Source organism: Mesoplodon bidens, assembly GCF_964165515.1.
Source record: "Mesoplodon bidens genome assembly, chromosome: 15".
NCBI lineage: Eukaryota > Metazoa > Chordata > Mammalia > Artiodactyla > Ziphiidae > Mesoplodon > Mesoplodon bidens.
The window spans coordinates 54,650,927-54,678,166 of record NC_138171.1 but is presented as its reverse complement, the minus strand read 5'-3'; the positions used below and the strand labels follow the sequence as shown (position 1 = coordinate 54,678,166).

The window sequence follows — 27,240 nt, the reverse complement described above, 5'->3', positions numbered from 1 at the left end:
GATAGCCTAGGCCCAATTCAGAAGGCAATTCCCCAGAGATGGCTGATCAACTGTGATTCTTATTTCTAAAAAAGAAGTTGAGTTTGAAAAGCAAAATCAACATTAAGTACGGCATATCTGTACGATAGTACCCAGGAATAAAGGACATCTCTTGTGGAATGAATGGTGGGGGGGTGGAGAGAATATACGAATGTGTTGTATATGTGACTACTCAGTTTATTTATAAATTAGCCTAAAGGAGAGAAAACTTGGTTCTGGGTTACAAAGAAACCATGGCATTCAATTAGAAAAACTTTTTACAAGAATGTGGTTTGAACCTGGTTAAACAATCCCTATTGCTAACTCACTTTAATTCAACATAGAAAAGATTAATCAATGACAAACATGAAAGACATTAATACAAATTCCTAAATTTAAGAACCTACACTCAACATACAACTAATTGGAGCTGAATTCAGAACATCTGAAATTTTCAGAGGCTAGGATGAAATTTAATTTTGCAACTAAAATTTACTTTTGGCTCCGATGAAAGGATTTACTAATCATGCCAGTAATATAATCAAACCAAAACGACTCCTCCCCATACCAAAAGCCCAACTAATTTAGAAAATAAACTGCTTTTAAAAAATTTCCGGGAAGTTAAACATGACCAATTGAACGCAGGTATTTATCTGTAGAGAGACAGAAATATCCTTACAAAGGCACAGAGAACAGGAGAGGCAGCAGGAGAGGATGGGATGTCAGCTTACCGTGGAGACACTCTCTGGAGAGGACAAGTAAGGAGAAGAGGGCCAAAGAGTGTTGCAATACAGGGGGAACAGAAATCTAAGTGCTGTATAAAAAGTTGGTGCACCCGATAGAGCCCTGCAAAGTCTCAGCAAGTAACAGGCACCAGATCCCTGGAAGAAGCAGATGATAAGGACTGTGCTACGCCAACAGGGGGAAAGGCTGTCCAAGGATCCTCACCCCCATCCCTGTGAAGCCAGGGGACCAGCATTCCCCCGAGGCCAATAGGAGCTGGACAGGAGGTTTTATCTCTGGAGAAACTGATCCCCTCAGAGAGGCACCAAGTCCAGCAGTGGAGAGTGGGATCAAGCAGGGCAATAAGAACTTTCTAACTGGGGAAGTAGCATCCTCCACATACTGAGAAGTGAGGTCTCCAGCTTCCTTCCACCAATCAGTACCCAGAGCACCAGCAGTCAGGCTTATCTCCCCCAAGCTGCAAATCAGAAAATCAATTTCTAAAAGAACTGAGTCGTTACAGCTAGTATCATACTTAATGCTGAATGCTTTTGCCCTAAGATCAGGAACAAGACACAGATGTTGGCTCTTGCCACTTTTATTCAACACTGTACTAGAGGCCCTTGCCAGTGCAATAAGGCAAGAGAAAGAAATGAAATTCATAAGGTCCACTGGACAGAGATAAATACGATTGCCTTTTTTTACAGATATGATTGTCTAAACAGAAAATACCAAACAGTCTACAAAAAGTTATTAGAACTAATAAGTGAATTTAGTAAGATCCAAGGATACAAGGTCAAAATAGATAAATCAACTGCATTTCTTTCTGTTAGCAATGAACGACTGGAAATTGAACTTTAAAAATATATGACTTATAATAGCATCAAAAAGTAAAATACTTAGGGGCAACTTCAATAAAGCATATGTAAAATTTGCATAATGGAAAATATAATACTCTGATATGAGAAATCAAAGAAAACCTAAATAAGTGAAAAGATACACCATGTTCATAGGTGGGAAGACTCAATAGAGTTAATTCTCCCCAAAATGATATTATAGATTCAACACAATCCCCATCAAAGTCCCAGCCAGCTTTTTGTACAAATCAACAAACTGACTCTAAACTTTCTGTGGAAAAGTGAAGGAATTAGAATAAGCATTATTTGGCTTCCCTGGTGGCACAGTGGTTAAGAATCCACCTGCCAATGCAGGGGACATGGGTTCGAGTCCTGGTCCGGGAAGATCCCACATGCCATGGAGCAACTAAGCCCATGCACCACAACTACTGACCCCACGAGCCACAACTACTGAGCCCGTGTGCCACAACTGCTGAAGCCCACGCGCCTAGAGCCTGTGCTTTGCAACAAGAGAAGCCACCGCAATGAGAAGCCTGCACAACGCAACAAAGAGTAGCCCCCGCTGGTCACAACTAGAGAAAGCCCGCGCGCAGCAACAAAGACCCAACGCAGCCAAAAATAAATAAATTTAAAAAATAAATAAGCATTTTTTAAAAAGAAGAAAATGGTTGAAGGATCTACTATATGATTTCAAGACTCACTATAAAGCTTTAGTATAAATCAAGACAATGTGGAACTGGTCTAAGGAAAGACATATAGATCAATGGAATACAACAGAATCTAGAAACAGACCACATACAAATATGGCCAACTAGTTTTTGACAAAGGAGTCAAGGTACAGTAATTGAATAGAGAAAGGACAGTATTCTCAAAAAATGGTGCCAGAACAAATGGACATCTATAAGCAAAAAAATGAACTTGTACTCATGCCTCACACTGTACATAAAAATTAACTTGAAATAGATCATATACCTAAACATAAAACCAAAAAACACTGTAAAACTTATAGAAAAAAAAATCTTTATGACCCTAGTTTAGGCAAAGATTTCTTAAGTAGATCGCAAAAAGCACAAGCCCTAAAGAAAAGCATAAGCCTCAGAGAAAAGATACATAATTACAAAGCCAACTTCTCACCTCATCACTCTACAGAGCAAAACCATCAGTAAGTTCTGCCTCCAAGAACTTCTCATCCCTTTTTAGTTCTTTCTTAAACAATAGTGGATGCCCCCAAATAGTCACATTTTTGAAGAAAGGCTTCGAGAGACAAAAACCAAAACAGACCAATATTCAGAGAGGAAAAACTCTGAGGAAACAGAGACAACATAGAGAGCTGAGGAAAACTTTAAAAACAACAGGCAGTTCTTGCTTTGCACACAGTACAGGACCATAAAAATGGACTAGACTACTGTATTTGCAAGCCAATGGATAAACAGAAAAATGAAGAAGTGGCAATAAGTACATTACTTGGAAACAAGGTAAATTATCAAAAAAAAGAGTTGAAAGTGGTTGCCTCTGAGGGACAGAATATGGGTGGCAGGGGACTACTGCTTTTTATTATAATTTAAAAAATATTATTTGGCTTTAAAAAACAATGCTCAAGTATTTCATTGAAAATATTTTAAAAGAAAAAAAATGCCAAGGACTTCACAAAGATCCACTTAACGTGTGACAAACCACTATGCCAACAGTAAATCACTACTTGTCTGGTTATGTTAAATGGGTATACACAGCTCTGTTACTTAATGGGCTTTGTGACCTTGAGTAAACACAGCTTCTCTGACCGCCCCCTCCCCAGTTCTCCTTTGTAACATCGTGGAGGGTGGACTAGATCACCTCCAGGTCCCTTCCAGCTCCACAAGTATGTGGCTTTATCAAGTAACACTGTTGTTCACACAGTTATAGGTGCCGCTCATTCTTTAAAAGAATATATCTGCTATTGTACAGCAACTATATCTCAATTAAAAAAAAAAGAATCTCCTACAATCTAGACTAATCTTCAGCCCCCGCTTCCATTCACATGAATTAGTGCAGTATTACTGTATTCCATAGTTACTAGCACTTGTAAGTAGGCTTGCAAGCTTTCTTATGACACATAAGAAAAAATTCAAAGACAGTTACCTAAAGAACAACAAAATTTATAGCATGAGTATCTTAATCCTACATGTTTTGGAAGACATTTCATCTCTTTGGAAATTGTCATCCTTGGTTGTTTCTAGTTTTCTCATAAACCCAGTAAACCCAACCTGAGAAGGAATAAACCCCATAATGTCAACTGAACAGGCTCAAATTTGGAAGTACACTACTGTTTCACAAATGATGACAGAGGAAAGGGGTAGGTGGGGTTTTCTTACTCATGAAAGGATCCAACTCTCCCTCTCTGCTTGGGCACCCAAACTTTATCTGATGCCCACTGTAGCCAAATGATCTGCGCTAACGGAGAGAGAGAGACACTAGGGATGAAAGAAGAGAACAGAAAGAAACCTATGACCATGTGGACAATGCTACTCTAAATTCTAAGAGCATCACTATATTCACTAATTTAGCTATTCTAAATGGACATTCACATTACATATTTAGTCAAATTAATGATGAGATGACAAATTAAAGACAAGACCCAAATCAAAACCTCTGAATTTATGCTTTTCAACTGGAAAGAATCAAAGAATATAGCTATGATTCTAAAGTAGCATCAATAAAGTAAATATTATTCTTATGAGTATTAACGGACTATACTGAAACAAGGTAAAATATAGTACTCATTACTTGGTGAAGTATTGCCACTGAAATCAATTACAGATGTTTATCCTGAAAGATGCTACTCTGAGGGTTGCAGACTCAAATATTGTTAATGGTTATTCAAAATTAAATTTATGGCTGAATTGGAACCTGTGGACAGTTTCATAATATTCATTAGCAACAGTTTTTTAAAGACACAGAAGGCTACTGTGTTAATACAAATGAGTACGAGTTTCAAAATCATCTCCATTTAGTGCTTTAGCACTAACAATTTGATCTGATGAATCAACTAGCATGGCTTTACCAGGAGAAGAGAACAAGGTACTTCCTGATGGGCTGCTCTTGACATGGAGAACATCATTTCAGCTCCCTGAGAACAGAGGACCACCTATCAGATGTTCTGACACCAAGAAACCACATACTTCTTGCATCCTGGTTTGGTTTTTGAAGACCCTTCTGGGGGTAATTTGTGACTACAGCAAACTAGAAACTAATCCCTTCCAAGAATTTAGAATCATTCATTTAAGATGATGAACTAATGTACCTCATGCTCATTCCCAAGAATTCCCTGATTCTTTTTTTTTTCCCCCCAATTCTTTACATCAACTATTTGACAACTGATTAACACTCAAAAAAGGGTGGTCTGAATACTGATTTCTGTAGCATCACATGAGTTTGACTTCCTTTTAAATTACTTTCCCTTAAAATACGTGATTAGGGGCCTCCCTGGTGGCGCAGTGGTTGAGAGTCCGCCTGCCGATGCAGGGGATACGGGTTCGTGCCCCGGTCCGGGAGGATCCCATATGCCGCGGAGCGGCTGGGCCCGTGAGCCATGGCCGCTGAGCCTGCGCGTCCGGAGCCTGTGCTCCGCAACGGGAGAGGCCACAACAGTGAGAGGCCCGCATACCGCAAAAAAAAAAAAAAAAAAATACGTGATTAGGCAAGCATGAATGGACTTCTGACTTGAGATTTTCCAAGGCATCCACAGTCAGTGTACTCCCACCTTCATATGGCTCTTTCACTCTAAGTATCAGGTAAGACAATAAAATAAGCTGGATGCTGGTATGATTATGAAAAGAATGTCATTCCATCCTGCCTGACCTTTAGCAAAGCAAGTGAAAGTATTCCAAGCACGGCCTTACATTGTTCAAAAGGGAAAAAGCCTTTTGCTTTTTCCAAGCAAAAGTATTCCAAGCATGGCCTTCTCCAATCAGAAGCTGGGTAGGAAGACGTGTTCCTAGTGTATTATGGGTTCTCTTGTTCACTCGTTTATTTAAACCTTTTTCTGAGTGACCATAAAGCATCATTTGTTAGGTGCTGGAACGTTAATATGAGTAAACAACAACTCCCAACTTTATCTTTTTACTTCCTATAAGAGTCCCCAAGGCAAAGAAATCCCAAGGATTCCACGTGGCATGGAAGGCATGTCAGAAGGCATTTCTGGTGGTGGGGAAGGATCACAAATGGATATGTGAGAAGACAGCAGGCATTCTGGAAAGAGCATGAATGGGATCTGGGATGAAAGAGAGATGAGGGCTTGAATCTGGGTTCTGTCATTTACTGGTTTTGAGACTCAGGGCAAGTTCCTTTAGCTTCTGTGAGTCTCAGTCTCCTCAATTATAAAATAGGTTATTGTGAGGATTAAATAAGAAAACAAAACAAAATAGCACATGTTACAGTGCCTGGCACATGGCAGACACTTAAATGCCAGTGCCTCCTCCGCTCCCTCCCTGTCCTGCGGTGGGCAAAAGGTTCACGTTTTTAGAGATGATGTTGATCCCAGTCTTCAGAGGTAGTTGTCCCAGTCTTTGCAAAGCATCAGGAAAGGAGGTGAGGAAGAGAAAGAAGAGTAGAGGAAGGTGTGAGCAGCATGAGTGGGTTGAATAGCATGGCTGTGATGGCTGGAAGGGTAAGAGGGGAGTGTTCCCGCAGCCCCCCAGTGGGTGGGAGGGGGGCTGGTAAGCCATCACCTAGACATCCATTTGTTAGCTCACAGGTGCCTGGAACCTGAAGATCATCAAGAACCACCCAAACTGCCCTGCTCTGTTGGAAACACACAAGGTTTCTAGAAGGCACAGTTCCATTTTCCCCCAACATTAGGAAAACGTTAAATACACAGAAAAGTTTGAAGAATTGTATAGTAAACATCCATTTAGCCATTACTTATATTCTATCATTAGTTCTACATTGGAAGTTGAGATTTAAAAATATACAGCAGATTTTTGTTCTTCTGCATTTGGGAAAAGGGGCACAAAAGGCAGGATCTGAAGGCTCCTATCTGGCAAGCATCTGGCTTCTGAACTACCAGTGATGCAGCAGAATGAAATGAAATCTTTTCTTCAGTGATCCTTGAGCGGACAAAAGGATGAATGTCAAACCTGTAGACAGTATTTAAACATGGAACTCCTATCAGTACAATGACAAACTTGGTGCTGGGTCACAGCAGCCACTCTGCATCCTCACACCAACCCCAAAAACACAAGCGCACTTTGGCTTCTGCTGGCTTACAGTGTACTAGCAGAATTTTTAAAAAGCATAAAGTGTCAAAAAAGAACTGCCAGAAAAATGAACTGCCAGATTTCTACACCTGGAAATTAAATACAGGACTTACATATTTCATACTTTATTTTAACTAAAACTATACTACAAATAGGAATAATCCTAACTGCACATGACCTGAGTACCTCAAATAGGAAATCTGTTTTGTATTTAGACATGTGAAAAATAGCATTTCACTTCCCTATCATCTAAGTGTGTTGAGGGCAATTTCAATTGTTAGCATCATTAAAAAAAAATTATATTCATACGAAGAAAGAACGAATAATATAACACATTATTAGAAACACAGATAATTACTTTTAATTATGGTTAATTAAATAAATAACATGAAGCTATGGAAAGAAAACATTAATTTTCAAATATTACTGCTATTATAAAACACGAAAGCATCTACGACAGCACCAGCTCTGTGATCTGGAGCAAGACACTTCTCCTCTCTGAGTTTTCTTATCAGAGAAAGAAGACTAATAATGCTACTTAATCCCCTTCAGGGTTCTTCCTCGGTCCTCTGCGAGGATAAAGGGCCACTGCTTTTCTGATTACGGCATTTCATAATCCTGATGGTGGTTTCTACTGCCCTTTCCCTCCAGCTACTGTTCCAGGCTGAGCAGACTCAACACCTCCCCTTCCTTTCATCACTAAGTCACTTTCCTCTGGATGTGCTGCAGTCCCTCTACTTAAAATCAACCAAACAATCCACCAAAGGCCACTACTAAGGGGATGACCAGAGCTGAGCATCCTAGAAGGATGACACCTCAGTACTTCTGATATTGGCTTGTACATCCCAGGGTCACTTCTATTTCTTTAAAAAAATTTAGGGACTTCCCTGGTGGTGCAGTGGTTAAGAATCCGCCTGCCAATGCAGGGGACATGGGTTCAATCCCTGGTCCTGGAAGATCCCACATGCAGAGGAGCAACTAAGCCTGTGTGCCACAACTACTGAGCCTGCGCTCTAGAGCCCGTGAGCCACAACTACTGAGCCCACACGCCACAACTACTGAGCCTGCATGCCACAACTACTGAGCCCATGCGCCGCAACTACTGAGCCCGCATGCTGCAACTAGTTAAGCCTGCACGCCTAGAGCCCGTGCTCCACAACAAGATAAGCCACTGCAATGAGAAGCCCGTGCACCGCAACAAAGAGCAGCCCCAACTCGCCACAACTAGAAAAACCTGCGCGCAGCAATGAAGACCGAACGCAGCCAAAAATAAATAAAATTATTTTAAGAAACAATTAAAAAACCGACAGTCTTACATTGATGATCTATGGGACTAGATATCTAACAGTATTACACTGATGATCTATGGAACTAGATATCTAAGCCTCTCCCCAAAGAAATAAGTTTGAAATTCGGATGTTTTAACCTTAGGGCTTCTTCAACCTAGGATTTTTTTGGTTTGGGTTTTGGTTTTTTAAAGAAAACCTGATTTATTAAAATGAGACAGCATCTTTTTCAAACATGCACACTCTTAGGTGTAGATGATGTGCCACGTTTCTAAGAGGCAACTTAATGCACTGGGCTATGGATCCAAAAGGCGTATAAGCTAAAGAATCCTGTGTAACTTCAGCGAAATTGTTTAGCTTCTCTGAGACTCAACTTTCTCATAGATAAATTAGGAATAAACCAAGGGTTTCACTGCCTGGAATGAAGAATCTGCTTCATAAATGAGTTTTCTCTCTTGTTTTTCATCGTTCTGCAGATATTCCAAAAGCATGCTGTGTGTCAGTGAGCTTTACATCTTACAGCTGCTCCGTGGCATGTGGGATCCTCCCGGACAGGGGCACAAACCCGTGTCCCCTGCATCGGCAGGCGGACTCTCAACCACTGCGCCACCAGGGAAGCCCCAGATTGCTTATCTTTTTTATCATGATCTTCAGACTCATGACTGAAATGATTTGCTGTCTATGATTTACTTCAAAATTATCCGAAGGGGAGAGGGAGAGAAGAAGTACTGATTAAGTAGGGCTGGTCACACACTGACTGTTGACACTTTGTGATAGCTAGATAGGCCTTCGTTGTGTTGTTTTCTCTACTTCTGTTTATATTTGAAATTTTTCTGTAATGAAAAGTTTTGGTATTCTTTAAAGCAGAAATTCAAAAGGGCCTCTCTTCTGCTTCCTAGGATATCACTTTTAAATGAAAAGACACAAGCTCTTAGATGTTTTCTTAGATGTGTGGTGATTACAGTTAAGACAATAGTCCCCTATTTGGCATGTACCTAGATGCAATCTGTTTGAGTACTTTCTTCCCTTGAGGATAAAGCTGCATACCAGACCTGGGAAAATGTATAGGCGGCATGATGGATAGTGGAAAGAACGGGGCTCTGCAGATACCCTGGTTTCAAGCCCCAGTTCTTTGTCGAGAATTGTTTAATCTCCCTGAGTTTAAACTCTGGATTGTTCATCCAGTCAACCAAAATTTTTGGAGCAGCTGCTAGATGCCTGGCCCTGTTTGGAGTTCAGCAGTGATCAAGGCAGGAAGAGTCCTGTGAAACGGGGATAACCTCACCTCCCTCACAGTGCTGCTATGAGCATCACATGAGATAAAACATGAAAGACCTAGCTCAGAGACTGGCATTCAGGAATTTATTCATTCATTTAGTCACCAAACATCTGAGTACATCCTCTGGGTCAGACTCTAGGTTATGTGCTAGAGATATAAAGACAGAGAAAACACTGCACCTGCCTTGAAGGAAAACAGGAAAGTAAATCAATGATTATAGTGGTGAAAGCAACATATTTTAAGTTCTGAGAGGATAAAAGTTTGGATCTAGAATTCTATATTCAAGCAACACTATCAATTATGAAGGTAAAATAGAGACACTGTTACAGAGTTTATTAACCATACACTATATATGCAAAAAAGAAAAAAAATCACTCAAGGAAAAGATTACTTCCCTCAAAAAAAATCTACACACAAAAGGCTGGGATATTTGGAAGATTCTCCTTTGGGTAGCAAAGCTTTAATGGCATAGGAATACATTTTCTTCTCTGTGGGCCCCATTATGCAACTTTTTCTCTTCAGAATACTGCATTTACACAGTCATATTATAGATGCTGTATACCTGTTACCATCTCTTGGAATCAGGTTCTCAAGAAAGCACAAATGTACAGATACAAAAAAGTAGTAAAAATAAATAAATTAACAGCACTAACCAAAGAGAGAAGGGAGAGAGACAGAATATATACGTGTTAAATTTTTAATCTTTTTTAGAAGTGAACAAGATACATTAGTCAAAGAAGATGAGGATAGAGGTATAATTTAAAAGTATAGTGATAATAGATAATGAAGAAGATGATAACAGTAGCTGCCACTGGGAAAAAGAACTGGGAGTGTGGAGCCAGGATTTTCCCCCCTTCATTTCATATTCTCCTGTACTATGTGAATTTTTAAAAATTATGTGCATTTATCACTCCAATGGTTTAAAAAGTGTCACGGGAAAACACTTTTTCTGCTAAAATATATGTAACTCACAAGATCTACAGTGAATCTGCCAACATTTACTCTGCCCAAATACAAGAAAGATACTAAGGTAGCTAGACTAGATAATTTTTATAGTCCTTTCCAGAAGCTAAGGGATATGCAAATTGTGGAGATGTCATTTGGTTAATATAAAGACACAGATGTAAAGTCGGTTCCTAAGCTATAGAACCAAGAAGAGAGCAAGAACTAAAAAAAAGGAAATTTCCCCAGGAAAAGGCAGCTGAGAACCAGGAACAGGGCAGCAGTCAAAGCTAAATGGAGATTCCTGCAGTAGAACCAGGGGCAAGAAAAAAGAAACAAGGGAACGTCAACACTGAGAGGGAGTGAGGGGCCCCCATGGTAAGAGGGGTGGGGCTCAGGCTGTAGGGAAACATTCTGAGATGGGGGGTGGGGCGGCAGGGGTGGGGTCTGAAGGTGAGAGGCCACCACTCGGAGTCACAGAAGCACGAAAGCAATGAATGTGCAAACAGAGGACCAAGACATAGAGGACAAAAAGGGCTGAGTACAAGTTTCTTCTGCTACAGACTGAGTGGTATCTAACCATCTAGAAATCATGGGGAAAAGGAGCTTCAAAGAAATTCTAGTATACAGATGGTAGATGGGAGTTTGAAAGACAGTACCCAGTGAAAGGGTCAATGATCTTTTCTCTATTTGGTGTGTTTTCCTTATTATTTCAGTGTAGTAAAGGGCTTTCATAGGTTCACCCAATCTTATTTTTATTATATACCTCTTAAGCAAAAGTTCTCCTGCTACAGGGATTTTCAAAAATCTAACTCAAAGGGCCTCAAGAGTTTGTATCAGTTTCCCAGTGTAAAAACACTTGGAATTTAAGAGCTAGAAGGAACTTTAACATTCTTTCTGACAAAATGCCTCACTTAAGACGAGAAAACAGAGACAAATCCTGGGCTCTTGCTGGTATTCACTGAAGGGAAGAATGAATGAAGTCTTTCCCAAGGTTGGGAAAGAACCCAAGCTAGAACCCTTGTTTGTCCAGCTGCCTAGAAGTCAGTTCCCTTTCCACTCTGTGGCCTTGGTTGTCTCTAAGGCATTTTTCAGTCGGAGGAGAGAAAACACTTGCTCCACAGGCCCATTTATGAATAAACGTGTAAGCAGTCTGACAAAGAAGTGGGTCCCGGAACACAGTCTCCTTCATCAGAATTCTTCTTTGTCTCTAAAGGGCTCCCCCGCCCAGCCCCTATTTCCTAATGTAATATGCACATTCAATTACTAACTGCTAACTTTAGATGAAAATTATATGAAATCTGAAAACCATAGGTTTGACATATGCTTAGCATTTCCTACATAAGCAGGAATTCCCAGGAGCTACTACATTTTCAAGGAAGGCTGAGATTTAGTTTCACAGAAAGGGAAGGCTAGAAGGAAGAGACTGACCAAAGGGTTTTTCCCAACAGTTGAAATAAGCCAAAGGGCACATAACCCCTAGACATGATTGAACAAATCTCTGTAAGGGCAAAGTGGCTTTGGAAAACCATTTTCTTTAATTATAGAACATCGTTAATAATATGAGAATGGTAATAGCATCTGTTTTTCAGGACTGTTTCAAACATCAGTGTTTATTTATGGGGACTAAATATCTACTAGTGAGATCTTAAATGTTTTCGCTTCCACTGTAAAGGAGGATTCTTCAAACACCATGCCAACCTGTACTTATTCAGAGCTCTTGCCACCAAACCAAATCTTTTTCCCTTCTCAAGCAAATTTATGTCCAGTCCAGTTTCCCAAAGCCCTATCTTTTGTCCAGTAATCAACTATAAACTCCTTGAATATTCTGAATCTATTATAGAAAAGAACCCTGATGCCACAATACCAATGCAAACAGCAGAAGAAATGGACATTCATCTCTATGGGCAACAGTAACAGCCAACCCTAGAAGTTCGGCTGTTGTGACGTGTCTTCCAAGGTCTCAGATCAATTCTCTAGAGCCAAAGAAGTGAGTCAAAGAGCCAACCATAAGGGCCCTGCACGATCTTAACTGGATCCTTCTAATTATGCCTGAATTTTTATGTTTATACTTATGTCATCTCCCCCATAGTTTAGTCCCTTATTTTCTTAAGATTATTAACTTTTAAAGAGAGAGAGAGAGAGAGAGAAAAGGAACAAAAGCAACAACATATCAAGCTTACAAAATGTAGAAGCAAAATATGAGACAGAAGATCACAAAGGATGGGAGGGGGTTGATGGAAATATACTCTTGTAAGAATCTTACATTGTTCATGAGGCAATGTAATTTTCACTTGAAGATAAACTGTGATACATTAAAGAGGCGTATTATAATCTCCAGAGCAGTGCTTGGCCAACAGAAATATTTTGTGAGCCAGATATGCAATTTTGAATTTTCTAGGAGCCACCATTAAAAAATAAATAGGGCTTCCCTGGTGGCGCAGTGGTTGGGAGTCCGCCTGCCGATGCAGGGGACGCGGGTTTATGCCCCGGTCCAGAAGGATCCCACGTGCCGCGGAGCGGCTGGGCCTGTGAGCCATGGCTGCTGAGCCTGCGCGTCCGGTGCCTGTGCTCCACAATGGGAGAGGCCACAACAGTGAGAGGCCCACATATGGCAAAAACAAACAAACAAACAAACAAACAAATAAATACAAATGAAATTAATTTTAATAATATGTTTATTTCACCCAATATATCAAAAATATTATCATTTCTACATGTAATCAATTCTTCAAAATCAGGTGTGTGTTTTAAATTTACAATACATCTCAGTTTGGATTAGCCACATCTGAAGTACTTGTTAGGCACATGTGGTCAGTGGCTACCACTGGGCAGAGTAGCTCTAGAGCAGGGATGAGCAAACTTTTCTGTAAAGGAACAGATAGTGAACATTTTGAGTTTTGTGGGCCACACAGTCTCTGTCACAACTACCCAAATCTGCCATCGTAATGCAAAGCAGTCAGAGGCAGTATGTAAATTAATAGGCACTGCTGTGTTCCAATAAAACTTTATAAAAACATGTGGGCCTGATTTGGCCTATGGACTACAGTTTGCCAACCATTACTCTGGAGCAATGACAAAAAATAACACAAAAACGTATAAGCAAAAAGTTGACAGGGAAGATAAAATGGGAGGCTATAATATCAGTAAGTACTAAATAACACACAATTCATCCAAAAAGCGACAGAAAACAAAAGGACACAGAACAAGCAGGACAAGTAGGAAACAAATATCAAGATGGAATACAGGCTCACCTGTATCATTAATTAGATTAAGTATAAAAAGCGGGGATTGTCAGAGTGGATAAAAAAGCAATACTCAACCATAAGCTGTTTATAAGAAACCTACTTTAATTATAAAGACAAATAAGTTGCCAGTAAAAGGCAAACACCTACAAGAAACAAGAGTGGGGCTTCCTTGGTGGCGCAGTGGTTGAGAGTCCGCCTGCCGATGCAGGGGATGCGGGTTTGTGCCCCGGTCCGGGAGGATCCCACATGCCGCGGAGCAGCTGGACCTGTGAGCCATGGCTGCTGAGCCTGCGCGTCCGGTGCCTGTGCTCCACAATGGGAGAGGCCACAACAGTGAGAGGCCCATGTACCGCAAAAAAAAAAAAAAAAAAAAAAAAAGAAACAGGAGTGGCTATGTTAATATAGGACACAATAAACATCAAAAAAAGGTTATTTCTAGAACTGAAGAGAAATATTCCACAGTGATAAAAGGGGCAATTCATTAAGAAGACATAACAATCCAAAATGGGCATATACCTATCAAAACAGTTTCATGAAGCAAGAATTGATATAATTAATGGAGAATTAAATCCACAACCATAGTTGGAGATTTCAATACCACTCTTAGTAGCTGAAAGAAAAAGCAGACAACCACCCCCCAAAAAAACCCCAACAACAACAAAAAACCCCTAACCAACTCAGTAAAGATATAGAAGAGCTGAGCAAAACCATGAACCAACATAACTTAAAATGATGTTAATGGAATATCATACTCACTCAAGTCCACATAGAACATGCACCAAGACAGACCACATGTCAGTCCATAAAATAAGTCTCAATAATTATCAAAGAAGTTCTAAATAACTCATGTGTTAAAGAAGAAAGCACAGGAGAAATTAGAAAATATTTTGTAATAGATGACAGTGAAAAGACAACACATCAAAATATGTGGAAGGCAGTTAAGCAAAAACTAAAGAAAAATTCACTAGAAAAGAAGAAACATAAAGTCGAGGAGTTAAGTTCCCACCTTACAATGGGAGAATAACATATTAAATCCAAAACTATTAAATTCAAATAAGCAGAAGAAATAATAAGAAGAGTATAAATAAATGAAAAAGCAAGACACAAATATAATAGAGAAAAACCAATAAAGTTAAAAGTTGGTTCTTAGAAAGAATTAATTGATAAACACCTAGCAAGGAAAAGAGAAAACACAAATTACTAGTATTAGCAATTTTTAAAGGGACATAACTATAGATCCTACAGATACTGAAATTATAAGGGAGTATTTTGAGCTAATAATTTTATGCTAACAAATTTGACAACTTAAATAAAATTGAATATCCCTTGGAAAACCAAATTCCTAAAAGTGATACAAGAAGAAATAGAAAAGCTAAATCGTCCCATATCTATTAAAGAAATTGAGTTCATAATCAAAAACCTTTCCATAAAAAACTCTTATGCCCAGATGTCTTCACTAGTAAACCCAACCAATAATTTAGGAAAAAAAAAAGTCCTATACACACTGTCACAAAATAATAGAAGAGGAACTTCTTAACTATACTAGTTTTATGAGGTCAGCATAATCCTGAACCAAAACTTGACAAAGATGTAAAGAAAGAGAAAATTACAATCTAATATTCCTCATCCTCATGAACAAAGATAAAAAAATATTTAACAATATATTCAAATCCAACATGTAAAAAGGATAATACATCATGACCCAGTGGAATTTCTCCCAGGAATGCAAATCCAATTAAGCATTCAAAAACCAATCAATGTCATGCAAAATACTTACAAAGGGCAAAAAACACGTGACAATTTTAAAAGATACAGAAAAAGCATCTGAAAATATCCAACATCTATTCATGATACAAAGTCTTAGCAAACTGGAAATGGCGGGGAACTTTTTCATCCTGAAAAAAGACTTGTATGGACAACCTAAGAATTATAGTTCAAGGGGAAATACTGAACTAACTTCCCCTCTCTAATACTGGAAGCAAGGCAAGGATATCTACTCTTCCCACTTTAACAATATACCAAAGGTGCTAGTTGGTACAATAAAGCAAGAAAAAGAAATAAAAGACATAAAGACTGGAAAAGAAATAAAACTGTGTAAATTAAAAACTCTTCAGAATATTAAGAAAAAACCCAACCTATCAGAATAAGTGAATTTTAAAATGTTGCAGGATACAAGGTCAATATACAACAATTAATTATATTGTCTATAGAGAAGCAGCAAACAATTTGAAAATGAAACTTAAGAAACAATTCCATTTCTGATAGCATAAATAAGATAAATATTTAGGGAAAAATTAACATAAGACATATAAGACTTCTACAGTAAAAACTATAAAACAGGTCTAGTGAAGAAAGACAAGATCGTTCTAAAATTTATGTGGAATACAAAGGATCTAGAATAGTCAAAACAATACGAAAAAGAACAATGTTGGAGGGTTTATGCTACCTGATTTTAAGACTTACTATAAAGTCAGAAAAAAGAAAGTGTGGTATTGGCATAAGAATAGTATAAAAATGAGTGGAACAGAAGGGTCCAGAAATAGATCTAAACATACATGGTCAATTTATTTTTGACAAAAGTGCCAAGTTAATTTAACAAGGAAAGAAAAGTCTTTTTAACAAATGTTGCCAGAACAACTAGATATCCATATGGAAAAAACTAAACCTTGACTCCTATCTCATACAAAATTAATTTGAAATGGGTCAGACTTAAATGTAAAAGCTAAAACTATAAACCTTCTAGAAGAAAGGTTTCTAGAAAATCATTGTAACCTTACGTAGGCAAAGTTTTGGAATGGGGGAAAAACCCACTAACCATTAACAAAAAAAAATTAATAGGACTTCATCAACATTAAAAATATTTGCTCATCAAAATACATCACTAATGCCGGGCGCGGTGGCGCGCGCCTGTAGTCCCAGCTACTCGGGAGGCTGAGGCAGGAGGATCGCTTGAGCCCAGGAGTTCTGGGCTGTAGTGCGCTATGCCGATCGGGTGTCCGCATTAAGTTCAGCATCAATATGGTGACCTCCCGGGAGCGGGGGACCACCAGGTTGCCTAAGGAGGGGTGAACCGGCCCAGGTCGGAAACGGAGCAGGTCAAAAAACTCCCGTGCTGATCAGTAGTGGGACCGCGCCTGTGAATAGCCACTGCACTCCAGCCTGGGCAACATAGCGAGACCCCGTCTCAAAAAAAAAAAAAAAAAAAAAAAAACATCACTAATAAAATGAATATACTACCCCAGACTCAAAAAATGTATTTGCAGCACAAAGGATGTGTATCCAGAATATATAAAAGAACACCTACAAATCTACAGTAAAAAGACAAACAACCTAATTAGAAAATGGGCAAGTGACTTAAATATCCACCTCAAGCAGAAGATATTTGAATGGTCAAGAAGCACACAAAAAGGTGGTCAACAAGAGAAATGCAAATTAAAATCACAATGCAATACCATCTTATATCTTCTAGAATGGCTAAAAAAGGCTGACAGCACTAAGTGTTGTCAAGGATGTGGAGCAATTGGAACTTTCATATAATACTGGGGGAGTATAAAATGGTACATCCACTTTGGAGAACTGTTCAGTTGTTCTTATAAAGTTTAACATACATCTATCCTAAGAACCAACAATTCTAATCTTAGATATTTACTCAACAGAAATGAAAACATATGCCCACAAAAAATTTTTTTATAGAAATGTTCATAGCAGCCTGATTTATAATAGTCCCACCTGGAAACAACCCAAATGTCCATCAACAGGAGAACAGGTTAAGGCTGTATATTCATACAATGAAGTAATACTGAGTAATAAAAATTAATGTACTTGGGCTTCCCTGGTGGGGCAATGGTTAAGAATCCGCCTGCCAATGCAGGGGACATGGGTTCGAGCCCTGGTCCAGGAAGATCCCACATGCCGGGGAGCAACTACTGAGCCTACACTCTAGAGCCCGAGCACCGCAACTACTGAAGCCCACGTGCCTAGAGCCCATGCTCCACAACAAGAGAAGCCACTGCAATGAGAAGCCTGTGCACCACAACGAAGAGCAGCCCCCGCTCACTGCAACTAGAGAAAGCCCGCGCATAGCAAGGAAGACCCAACGCAGCCAAAAATAAATAAATTTATTTAAAAAAAAAATTAACATACTCCTGATACACACAACATTAAGGATGAATTTCAAAAACAGGTTAAGTGAAAGAAGCCAAACATAATACCAAATGATTCCATTTTTTATAAATTCCAAGAATAATCAAAATTAATCCACAGTGATAGAAATTTGAAATAGTTTCTTAGGACAGTGGGGGCTTGGAGTTGCTTGAAAAGGGGCACAACAAAATTTTGAGGCGGGGAGATAGAAATGTCCTACATCTTGCTTTCAGTGGTGGTCACCTGTGTATATGTAACTTAAAACTCTCTGAACTAAACATTTTAGATCTGTACATTTTATTATATTATAATATGAGGTATGTTAATTATAGCTCAATTTTTAAAATCTCTAAAAAACCATTTAAAAAGTAGGGAGGGCAATCCAAATATTAACAGTGGTTGCTTCTGGGTGGTGGGATCATGGCTAATTTTTTCTTTGTTAATTCACACTTTTCTCTTCTTTACAATTTTCTATAAGGAACTCCCCCTCCCATTTCTATACCTATGTTTTATAGTTTCACAAAGATTCTAAAATATCACCAGCATTTATCTTCTGAAAGTAGGAATACATGTAAGTAAAGGAAGTGTGTATCAAGTTCTCTCTCTACAGCAGGCATGTGGTGCAGTGTCTACGTGGGATATGAAAGGGGTTCAGAAGCTCAGCCAGAAGCAACGTGGCAGCCTGGGAAGAGGAAGAGATCAGACGGAAGAGTTCACCTCTGACCCTGGCTTTCTTACTGAATGGTGGCAAGTCATAGAGCCCCTGGTTCTTCACCCCTAAAATGGGAATAAGATGTATCCCCTTGTCTGCCTCATCTGGGTTTTGTGAATGTTAACTGAAATGGTCTATATAGCACAGAAGGAATTAACGGAGTAGTAACTTCTGATATTATGTGAAAACTTAGAAAAAAGTCTTTCTCAAAAGTCAGATTTACTACTTACAGTCCTATAAGAAGCAGCGAGAAGAGCTTTGCTAGAACGACGCTGCCCTTTCAAATCGACAGCCAAGAACTCTTACCTATTGGCGGGGTAACAGTGATTCTGCAAAGCATAGGAGATGCACTGCGTGTTTAACCGCTTTCTCTCAACCTCCTTCCAACTATCTTCTGTCCACTTTCTCTTGATCTGCTTCTCCTCATGCTTTGTCCCCACATATTCAGCATAGGTCTGGATCCGATAGCTCTCTGCGTATTTGCTGGTATTGACAGCTACAAGGAAAAGAAAAAATCCTTATCAAAGAGTCTGGCCTAGCCCCAAGGATGTCACTTCGGAAAGATGGCCTGAGGTAGTCAAAGGAGCCCTGGGGTGAGGTGTGCACTCCCAACCCCGCTCTGCCATTTAGAAGCCAGGTGGCCTTGGGAATGTCCCATAGGCTCTCCATATCTGAGTTTTCTCACCTGGAGAAGAGATAGTCACTGCTCCTCAATCTCCCTTACAGTGTGAAAATGCTCTGTAAACTATTCAATAACCAGGATGATGTAAGCAAAACGTTAATTTTCGGAAGATTTGCAGGTAACATTATGGCCTGAAAATTACTCCTTTTCAGAGTAAGAAAATGAAAAACAAAACAAAACCACTAAGGGAAAACTGTAAACCCTCACTTATTTTGTTAAAAATAAAGATGACAAGAAAAGCAATATTGACAGCAGTGCTGATCACTGTGTTAAATACCAAAGGTCTACCATACGTCTGTGTCCGGTGCTTTGCGTACATGATGTCTAATCTTCACAATGCACTTGTAAGGGAGAATTGTCTTTATTGAATATGAGAAAGCAGGTGCACAGAGGTCGGGGGCATTGCTGCAGGCCACACCGTGGGCCAGCGGCAGTGCTAGGCGGCAAAACCAGGCTGCTTCGACCCTAAGGCCAGGGCCCTGCCTGCCGTTCCGCACTTCACTTTGGACTCTGCAGAGTCAAGATATTCCCACAGTACTTGAGGCCTGCCTCTTCTCCTTCTGCTCTGAAAGCCTGCTAATTCTCTGTAATGTGCCTCTGGCAGGAGTCCCTGAAAACTAGAGCTTGTTCCCTCTTTGGTGTTAATGCCTGACTAAGGCCCGGTCCATCTTGCTGCCTCCTTCTCGGAGGGTGGGGATGGAACGTGCAGGTGGCCTGGGAGTGAGGACCCACGGAAACCGGGAGGATGGGCCCCCATGTGCTGGCTCCAGCTTCTGCACTGTGAGAACACACTCCCCGGCCCACTAACACTGCCACTGGTTATTACCTACACTAGCAGCAAGACTGTAAGGGCTGGGCCATGCTGGCAGGGGCTGCCAGACTTGGGACCCGGGCAGCTGCAAAAGCACCGTGACGTCTGAAATAGAGTATACCCACTTCTGTATACCCACTTCTAGCAAAGTTCTTGGATCAGAGTAGTTCCCAGTAAATATTACGTAAATGAAGCATGGTAAAATGCAGCAAGAGGTGACAGACACACCAGAACTGGACAAGGGACTCCAGTACTTCAGAGACCTTAAACCACAGGGAAAGACAACTGGATAAGAGGCAGATACTCCCCACATACCCAGCCCCTGACACTTTCATCTTCACTCCAAGTGGACCAGATCTGCCTAAAACTTCTCAGCACAATAGGAGTTTATAGAATGTCATGCCCTAAATGTTTAGTCATCTAAAGAGCAAAGCAAAATAAAACAACAAAAAGAAAAATAAGAAAAGACACCTACTCTTATTATGCACCCCAATGTTCACTGCAGCACTATTTACAATAGCCAGGTCATGGAAGCAACCTAAATGCCCATCGACAGATGAATGGATAAAGAAGATGTGGCACATATATATACAATGGAATATTACTCAGCCATAAAAAGGAACAAAACTGGGTCCTTTGTAAAGACGTGAATGGACCTAGAAACTGTCATACAGAGTGAAGTAAGTCAGAAAGAGAAAAACAAATATCATATATTAACGCATATATGTGGAACCTAGAAAAATGGTACAGATGAACCGGTGTGCAGGGCAGAAATAGAGACACAGATGTAGAGGACAAACATATGGACACCAAGGGGGGAAAGTGGCGGGAGGGTGGGGGGGTGGGATGAATTGGGAGATTGGGATTGACATATATACACTAATATATATAAAATGGATAACTAATAAAAACCTGCTGTATAAAATAATAAATAAAATAAAATTCAAAAAAAATTTTTTTTACTAAGAAGTTTGCTGTACTTTTCAAATATTCACTCTAGAGTTTAACAGGAAAAAAAGAAAAGAAAAGAAAACAACCCTAAGGGTATTAAAAAACTTTCATATTATCCCAAGGAAGCAGATTGAGTTAGTGAAATGTGAGCTCAAAACAGCATATGCTCTGACTCACTACAAGGAGGGAAACAGAAAGTACCCAGCTCTGCAGATACACTATCGACCAAAGTCACTCAGATCAGAGAACCACAGAAACAGGATCCTTTCTTTAAAATCTTATTCCTCAGGACAGTTACTCTTCTTGCTTTCAACGGACTACACTTCTGACTTTCTCGGCTCATTTATCTAACCGCCCCACAACCTGTATACCCAACAAACATCATCCATCCGTGCCTCTGTCTAGCAGCTGCTCACTGGGTGTCTGTCCCAGGGACGATGCTAGATATTTGGTAAAACAAGACACAATTTCCACCCTCTTGAGCTCACCCTGTCACATGCAAGTTTTATGCAGTTTCCTGTAAGCTTGAGACTACCTGCTAAAACAGGTTCATCTATCAATGCAATACATGAGAACCCACAGATTCTACATGATTATTCTGTCCCGATCGTTGGCAAATGAGCATCTCCTGGATTTTCCTCTTTAAGTTTCATTCCTTACTCAGGCAGGTTGATTTTGAAGTGTGCCCCACAGGGATGACACGTGCAATAATGCCTCTCTCGAGTTTAATCTGGATTACCAAGTAAAAGAGGAGGCTTGAGTCAACGTTCCTCCTGAAAGCAGAGGTGATGATAGTAAAGGAGCCAAGATGATCTACTTAACAGCATTCTATTGTTTCCAGTAATTTAGCTCTCAGCCCCATGGACAAATGTTTCAAAAATTCCCTAACCATGGCGGGGAATTTATCTGAGCACATTTGGAATTAGGATCACTTAAAGGGGGAAACAAATAACAATCCACTTTCCACGGCTGGCCTTCACATGGCAATAATTTACCAGCATTCCTTCAAGTCCCAGCAGCTTTGCAACTCTCGGCCTTTAATCTGGAAGCCAAGCTCTGGCCCAGAGCCACCCTTCTAATGGATGAATCAGCAAAATGAATTGGCTGTCAGCTGTGTCCTCCAGTGATTCCAGCTCGCCTGTCAGAAGCAGCGTGGCGCAGGCAGCTTGGTCACACTAACCTTTTCCAAATTTGTCAGGAAAATGATTCAAGGCCATCTTTTGGCCGTGCCACTTTGTGAAAGCCACTGCGAAACCAAACACGGTGAAGGCCCTTCCTGGTTCCTTGTGGGTGAGTGAGAGCAGCTCCTCTCCCCAGTCTCACCCACCCATGGCTTCACTGTGTCGGGTCCGCTGTCTCGACACTTTGTGCATTTAATCTTCACAACCACCCCATGAGGAAGAGATGTTCTAGTCATCACACAGATGAAGAGACTGAGCATCAGAGGAGCCAAGCAGCTTGGTTATGGTCTCATAGGGTGAGCAACAAGGCTGGTATGGAACCAAGATGTGACTTTTTTCTAAAACATAACACTGCCACAAGTCTGATATATATTTGTGTATATTTATGTGTCCATTTAAGATGGACGATTATCTTATAAAATGCTTCCTTTAGAGGAGTTTTTAAGAACTACTTAAAATGTTGAGATTTGTTTCTAAAAATGTAGACCCTTCCATTACTGTCAAGCAAAAAATCTCTCCAACTAAGTTGAGAGATACATAATGTTCATGGACAAGAACACTTAACATAAGACATAGAGTCCTTCCTAAATTTATCTCTAGATTTAATGCAGTTTAGTTTAAAAAATTCCAACGTTTTAATAAAACAGTGAAAAAATTTTAAATGAGATAAAAAAAAAAATCTCAACAGAACACAGAGCAGTGGTAGCAAGGGACTGGGGAGGAGGTCAACCGCCAAAGGGATGAGGGAATTCTGGGAGTGATGGAACTGTCCTGTATCTTGATTGTGGTGGAGGTTACATGATGATGTGCATTTGTTAAGATGAAGACCTGGGCAACAGAACAGTGTATATTTCACTGTATATAAATTACACCTCAATTATTCCGTGGAATTTGAAAGGTTGATTCCAAATTTTAAAGGGAAGACAAATGGCCAATGATAGCCCAAACATTTCTGAAGAAGAATAAGGAAGGGGGACTTGCCTTGATAGCTAAAAAAGCTTATTGTAAACCTGTAGTACTTAAGACAGTGTAGTAATGGGACAGAGATAAACAAACTGACCAGTGGTACAGAAGAGCCTAGAAACAGACCTATGCATCTGTGAAACTTTGATTTTTGACAGAGGCAGCATGACACTGTGCAAAAGGAAAAGTTGGAAAAATTGTTTATCCACAGGAAGAAAAAAAGAAATTGGATTCTTACTCACATCAGGCCAAAAAATCAACTCCAGATGGATGAAGCACTTAAATGTCAAAAGCAAACTTTGAAAACTTGAAAAGAAAATAGAAGTGAATATCTTCCGGAGCTTGAAGTAGGAAAGAATTTATGAAGATACAAAAGATGTTAAGCATTAAAAAAAAGATCAATAAGTTTGGCTACATTACTACGAAAACTTTTGGCCACCCGAAGACACATTAAAGAGAGGGAAGACAATCTACACACTGGGAGAAGATATTTGTGACACATACAACTGATGGAGGATTAGTACCAGAATACATAAAAATGCCTACAAATCAGTAAGAGAACACCTAACAGAAAAATGGGCAAAAGACACGAAAAGCATTCATAGTCGTTTCACAGAAAAGGGAGCATATAACGCCACTAATTATATAAAGAGTTGCTCAACCTCAGGCAAAGGCAAATTAGGAGCACAATATGATATCATTTTGTAGATCTGTAAGGGAAAGGGAGAGGGAGGGGTAAGGGGGATGGGGGGAAGGTGAGGGGAAGGAGAGAGCGGGGGAGAGAGAGCGGGGCGGGGGGGAGAGAGAGAGGGAGAGAGAGAGAGAACCAAAAAAGCAAGAAAATGATCAGCGTGACTTTCAGAAGAGTGACTGCCGCCCACAGGGGATCAGGGGGATGGGATGGGGAGGAACAACAGGTAAATGTAATTTATTAACAATATTTTAGCTCTTTGGTTGAGTGGTGGTTTCACAGATGTTCATTACATTTTAAACAAATTGTTCAGTTTTGCTGTTGTTTTACACTGTCCAACTCCTAAGGGCCATTTCTGAGACTAAGTTAGAAGGGCTCTGTAAGACTAGGTAAGAGTTACTCCAGTTTCAATGTCTTCAGTGATAAGGAGGTGTCCCTGAATGGTCCGTGTGCTGCAAACAATCACGGCTGCTGAAACGCCAGGCTTCTCAGACCTTCCGAGGGAGGCTGAGGACATTTGTGCAGCCTGGTTATTAAGCGGCTGCAATCACTTTACTGCAGCAACTGCTGGAGGGGGTGGGGTGGGGGGAGCATCAGGAAACTTCAGAAGCAGTCACACACCGTTAGTCCTGCATTTTCTGCAGTGGCTACCCTCAGCCAACATCAGGTTCTCAGTCAGTTTCTAAGGGAATTACCTATAATGCTTATCAGTCCAATGGTTACAAGAAAGAGAAATATTTATTGGTTACTTATTCTGCCAGGTATGGAAAAATCCTGCAAGGATTATCCTGACTCTGTAGATAAGGACACTGAAGCTCAGAAGAAGTGACTAGTTCAAGGTCTCAAAGATGACAAGTGTTGGGATCCAAACCAAAGCTACATTCTTTTCATGACACCATGTGCGCTGGAAGGGTCCCAGACCGTGTCATTTAGAGTTAACACAGGCAAATGCCTCTGTCTGCAAGAGACTCAGAGTCTGTCCACCTCTCCATACAACAGTTATGTAAAAAGCAGAAGGAGTCTCTCCGTGATAACCTGGTATGTTAACCGCCCACCTGAAGTGACATGTGCCGACAGTGGCCTCTGCCAGCTTTGCAGACCCAAACCCTACACCCTACCCACCAACGTGTACTTTAATGCTCTATGGTGCCCACTTCTGACACCCTTCATGACCTCTCCTGACCCCTCCCATAGCCGCCAGCCTGGGGCCCTGCACCACTGTGCCCTCATTCTGGGTTTTCACCCCACACCAGGAGGGCACCAAACATTGCTTTGTGTTTGCTTGTTTATTTACATGTGAACATACCAGACTCAGAAGTTTTCTCATGTTCCACATAATTTGATCAACTCTGGGTTTTCAACAGCATGACCATTTTTTGACTTTTACCAGAGAGAGGATGGAGGGTTTTATCTCGGATTCTAGGGGAGAACTAACTTTACAAAAACACTCAACCCTAATGATGGTCACTAGGAACATTTGCCTGTGTTCAAAAAAACTGATCTTGGGTGTACCTCCCCTCAACCCACCCAAAGAACTAGGTGGATACTAAGGTGCACACAGGAATCGGTGGTCTGTCAGAAGCACGTGCAGTACAGCTATTTCCAGGGTGCCCAAGAGGTGAGAGCGGGAGAGCCCGCCAGGAGATGACAGCCCTATTTTACCCTTGCCAGTGCATCCTCTTCTATAAAACCCTGCAGAGTCTTCAAGATAAAGTGCAAACCTGCTAGAGGGCGTCAGGGCCTTTAGCTTGGTCCAGCCCTCACTTCAACGCTGACTCTTTCCCCACGTTTACCCAGGCGCTCTTGGAGGGAAGGAACCTTAGCTTATTCATCTGTGTAGCGCCTGGGCTCTACCATGGTACTTTGGCAGGAATTTCATCTGACATTGTGGAAGGAGGGAAGAAACACAGCTTTTGCACCTGCTGTCAGCTTGTTTCTACTCAAGAGAAGAAAACCAGAACCAGGATACATAGTCACAACATCTTCAGTGAAAAATTCCATGAGGAAGGGTGGTTCAGCAGATGAAGAGCCCTGGGCTGGAAACAAGAAGATCTGGCTCTGACTCTGAAGGGCAGGCTCCCTTGGGCAGGAGCAGTCTGTGCACATTGCCACACCTGAGCCTCACAGCAACGCTGGGAAAGAAATGGCAACGGCCCTTGACAGCAGACTCGGCGAGGCCAATGCACCTGCCCCGGGCACATGGTCAGGACCCAGGGCTTGTGATTCCTTGTCCCTTGTTCTTCATACATTGCATACTTATCCAATAAAGCGTTGCTTGTTTGTTTGTTTGTACAGTACTAAGGCTAGGGAATTCCCTGGCAGTCCAGTGGTTAGGACTCCGCACTTTCACTGCTGAGGGCCTGGGTTTGATCCCTGGTCGGGGAACTAAGATCCCACAAGCCTTGCACTGCAGCCAAAAAAATAAATAGAAATAAAAAAATTAAGTACTAAGGCTAAAGAGTGAAAACTAAGGCACATGAAAGAGATCCAAGCACTGTAAAGAGCACAGCGGAAATAATGGAGTAAGAGGCAGAAGGGAACTGGGCTCATTCACTTCTGCTTTCCCCAAGCTTCTATCACAGCACCTGACATATAGGAGACACTCAGGAAAGGAAATGCACTAAGGCCAAGGGAGCAAGCTCAGGCCACGATGCTTAAAAAGATGTGAAGGGCAGAGTATGAGAGCAAGAACAGCTGAGCGTTTACAGAACCGGGCTCGTACCCCCTGGCACTGGGTGGTTGGTACCGTGCGGGCAGGTGCTGTGAGCCCTGCGACGGATAAGGACCAGAGCAAACTCAATAGGCGCCCAGAGAGGAAGTGGGTCCCGTCCTGGTTCCGCCACATACAAGTCACGCCTACAACTCCGTGCCCCCTCCACGTCACCCCCTCATTCTGCTCACGGCTCCCACACCTCATTTCACCTCACAGTCTCTAATCAAGGCCAAGGAAGTGGATGGGAATTCCCTGGCAGTCCAGTGGTTAGGGCTCCATGCTCTCACTGCCGAGGACCCAGGTTCAATCCCTGGTTGGGGAACTAAAATCCCACAAGCCATGAGGTGCAGCAGAAAAAAAAAAAAAAGCTAAAGACGTGGAGAAGAAAACACTCTCCACAAACTGGACAAAGGCTGACATGTGGACATGGTGACATTTACTTAAAATCTACGCAAAGGGAGGCAACGAAGTCAAGTGGGAAAACCACAGGTTCCGAGGCCACGGTGGCCTAGGTTCGAGTCCTGCCCCGATCTTAACTTGCCTGAGGCAAGTCACCTGCCTCCCTGGGCTTCCCTTTCTTTATCCATAAAACGGGCATATCTACCTACCTCAGAAAGCTATTAGGAAGGGCAGAGAGTACGTATGCAGAGCTCTCAGCACAGGGCTTGGCACACGGTAGGTGCCTAAGTAATGAGGCTATGGCTGTCAGATCACAAAACATATAGTTCCGACTAAAAGAACAGTGTCTAAGCCACATAAGATATTCTACAGTGAGACGGATTCAGCGAGCTGTATAGCTCATCACA

At 41.0% G+C, this 27,240-nt stretch overlaps 1 protein-coding gene across 1 annotated transcript in view; it reads right to left on the bottom strand.

The window, feature by feature from the left end:
* The window catches only part of PARN (poly(A)-specific ribonuclease), a 159,459-nt gene that overhangs the window by 22,584 nt on the left and 109,635 nt on the right, over window positions 1–27,240 (bottom strand). Inside the window, exon 22 of the mRNA XM_081257994.1 lies at window positions 18,749–18,938. Within this exon, the coding sequence (XP_081114120.1) occupies window positions 18,749–18,938 (190 nt within the window). The remainder of the gene's footprint in view (window positions 1–18,748; window positions 18,939–27,240) is intronic.